This window comes from Salvelinus namaycush, unplaced genomic scaffold (assembly GCF_016432855.1).
Source record: "Salvelinus namaycush isolate Seneca unplaced genomic scaffold, SaNama_1.0 Scaffold1291, whole genome shotgun sequence".
NCBI lineage: Eukaryota > Metazoa > Chordata > Actinopteri > Salmoniformes > Salmonidae > Salvelinus > Salvelinus namaycush.
In genome coordinates this window covers 20,770-24,260 of record NW_024057999.1, presented here as the reverse complement: position 1 = coordinate 24,260, position 3,491 = coordinate 20,770, and the positions used below count along the sequence as shown (strand labels likewise).

Here is a 3,491-nt window from a genome sequence, read left to right as displayed (position 1 = left end):
CCACATAATTAGTTGATTTTAGGTGATTTTTGTTTTTGATAACTAATTTAATTTTGATCCAATATATCTACCTGTCTTGCGCATCGGAACTGCAGAAATGACGGCAGCTCAATTTGTTTGGTTTGCTTAGCTAGCCAGATTCTTATTTCACCACCCAGAGCGTGAGAGGACTGCAGTGCTGAGCTGGCAGAGGGCTCCCTCACTGTGAGGATGACTAGTACTCTGAATGATGTGTGGGGAGCTTTTAGCGCCCGTATTGCCAGCAGAAAAAGCATCACTCAAGTGGGTGCTACACGTCAGTAGTAGAGTAGTCGTTCAGTGGCTACAGAGGGCTGAGAACAACATCTGAGGACAACTCCAGCGAGACAACTCCATCACCGCAATTACCAACCCTGTCCCAACTCGACTACCACCCAACTCGGCTGCTACCCACCCAGCTCGACTACCACCCACCCAGCTCGACTACCACCCACCCAGCTCGACTACCACCCACCCAGCTCGACTACCACCCACCCAGCTCGACTACCACCCACCCAGCTCGACTACCACCCACCCAGCTCGACTACCACCCACCCAGCTCGACTACCACCCACACAGCTCGACTACCACCCACCCAGCTCGACTACCACCCACCCAGCTCGACTACCACCCACCCAGCACGACTACCACCCACCCAGCTCGACTGCCACCCACCCAACTCGACTGCCACCCACCCAGCTCGACTACCACCCACCCAGCACGACTACCACCCACCCAGCTCGACTACCACCCACCCAGCTCGACTACCACCCACCCAGCTCAACTACCATCCACCCAGCTCGACTACCACCCACCCAGCTCGACTACCACCCACCCAGCTCGACTACCACCCACCCAGCACGACTACCACCCACCCAGCACGACTACCACCCACCCAGCTCGACTACCACCCACCCAGCTCGACTACCACCCACCCAGCTCGACTACCACCCACCCAGCTCGACTACCACCCAACTCGACTACCACCCACCCAGCACGACTACCACCCACCCAGCTCGACTACCACCCACCCAGCTCGACTACCACCCACCCAGCACGACTACCACCCACCCAGCTCGACTACCACCCACCCAGCTCGACTACCACCCAACTCGACTACCACCCACCCAGCTCGACTACCACCCACCCAGCTCGACTACCACCCACACAGCTCGACTGCCACCCACCCAACTCGACTACCACCCACCCAGCTCGACTACCACCCACCCAGCACGACTGCCACCCACCCAGCTCGACTGCCACCCACCCAACTCGACTGCCACCCACCCAGCTCGACTGCCACCCACCCAGCTCGAGTGCCACCCACCCAACTCGACTACCACCCACCCAGCTCGACTACCACCCACCCAGCTCGACTACCACCCACCCAGCTCGACTACCACCCACCCAGCACGACTACCACCCACCCAGCTCGACTACCACCCACCCAGCACGACTACCACCCACCCAGCTCGACTACCACCCACCCAGCTCGACTACCACCCACACAGCTCGACTACCACCCACCCAGCTCGACTACCACCCACCCAGCACGACTACCACCCACCCAGCACGACTACCACCCACCCAGCTCGACTACCACCCACCCAGCTCGACTACCACCCACCCAGCTCGACTACCACCCACCCAGCTCGACTACCACCCACACAGCTCGACTACCACCCACACAGCTCGACTACCACCCACACAGCTCGACTACCACCCACACAGCTCGACTACCACCCACCCAGCTCGACTACCACCCACCCAGCTCGACTACCACCCACCCAGCACGACTACCACCCACCCAGCTCGACTACCACCCACCCAGCTCGACTACCACCCACCCAGCTCGACTACCACCCACCCAGCTCGACTACCACCCACCCAGCTCGACTACCACCCACCCAGCACGACTACCACCCACCCAGCTCGACTACCACCCACCCAGCTCGACTACCACCCACACAGCTCGACTACCACCCACCCAGCTCGACTACCACCCACCCAGCTCGACTACCACCCACCCAGCTCGACTACCACCCACACAGCTCGACTACCACCCACACAGCTCGACTACCACCCACACAGCTCGACTACCACCCACCCAGCTCGACTACCACCCACACAGCTCGACTACCACCCACACAGCTCGACTACCACCCACACAGCTCGACTACCACCCACACAGCTCGGGCTGCCAGCAATGCAGGGAGATGACTTAACCAAGCAGTGGCACCCTCTGAAGCTAAAGACTTGATGCTTGTTTGATACTTTTCAAGCAATTCAAGATGTTGTTGTTTTGTGTATTGCAATTCAGCTTTTAGCTGCCAAGTACAGGCTACATGTACGACACTACTACAACATAAGAGTGTTGATTTGAAACACTTTACATCCATTCTATTTCATGGCCATTCTAAATCAAAACAATACAATTACATTTGCATGTGATGACATCACAATAGCGGAGTACCAAAAAAGATGGCGGCACCCATGTACTTACCACAAATGCCTTGTTTGCTCAGTTCACCGTATTGTACAATGCTCTCCTTTGCTCTTTTTGTGAGTTGTCATTAGCACAGTATACATGATCCTGATTCTAGCTCCAAGACACCGGCAGAAATGATGGCAAGATGTTGTACCCACTGTGACTATTAAAACCTACCCTAACCAGACACCGTGGATGGATGGCAGCATTCACGCTAAACTGAAAGAGCGATCCACTGCATTTAACCATGGAAAGAGGTCTGGGAATACGTCTGAATATAAACAGTGTACCTATTCCCTCCGCAAGGCAATCAAACAAGCGAAATGCCAGTACAGGGACAAGGTGGAGTCGCAATTCAACGGCTCAAACACGAGACGTATGTGGCAGGGACTACAGACAATCAGACTACAAAAAGAAAACCAGCCACGTCAAGGACACCGACATCACGCTTCCAGACAAACTAAACACCTTCTTTGCCCGCTTTGAGGATAATACAGTGCAACCGTCGCGGACCGCTAACAAGGACTGCGCCCCCCCCTCTCCTTCTCCATGGCCTGACGAGAGTAAAACATTTAAACGTGTTAACCCTCGCAAGGCTGCTGGCCCAGACGGCATCCCTAGTTGCATCCTCAGAGCATGCGCAGACCAGCTGGCTGGTGTGTTTACAGACCTATTCAATCGCTCCCTATCCAAGTCTGTTGTCCCCACATGCTTCAAGATGGCCACCATTGTCCCTGTACCCAAGAAGGCAAAGATAACTGAAGTAAATGACTACGAGCCTGCTGCTGCCTACCACCGCTCAGTCAAACTGCTCTATCAAATCATAGACTTAATTATAATATAATAACACACAGAAATACGAGCCTTAGGTCATTAATATGGTCGAATCCGGAAACTATAATTTCGAAAACAAAACGTTTATTCTTTCAGTGAAATACGGAACCATTACGTATTTTATCTAACGGGTGGCATCCATAAGTCTAAA

The 3,491-nt window shown here is 54.8% G+C and overlaps 1 protein-coding gene across 1 annotated transcript; it reads left to right on the top strand.

Moving 5' to 3' along the window:
• The first annotated feature begins 210 nt into the window (after window positions 1–210).
• Window positions 211–2,243, top strand: LOC120036300 (proline-rich extensin-like protein EPR1). The gene is made up of 2 exons (XM_038982772.1): window positions 211–282; window positions 438–2,243. The coding sequence occupies exons 1-2, from the start codon at window positions 211–213 to the stop codon at window positions 2,241–2,243; spliced, it is 1,878 nt and encodes a 625-aa protein (XP_038838700.1).
• Window positions 2,244–3,491: the final 1,248 nt, after the last annotated feature.

Excerpts from the sequence above, each read along its gene's own strand:
- LOC120036300 (XM_038982772.1), top strand. The coding sequence starts at position 211 with ATGACTAGTACTCTGAATGATGTGTGGGGAGCTTTTAGCGCCCGTATT. Across the intron at positions 283-437 it reads GCAGAAAAAGCATCACTCAA|CTCGACTACCACCCACCCAG; the intron begins GTGGGTGCTACA and ends CTACCCACCCAG.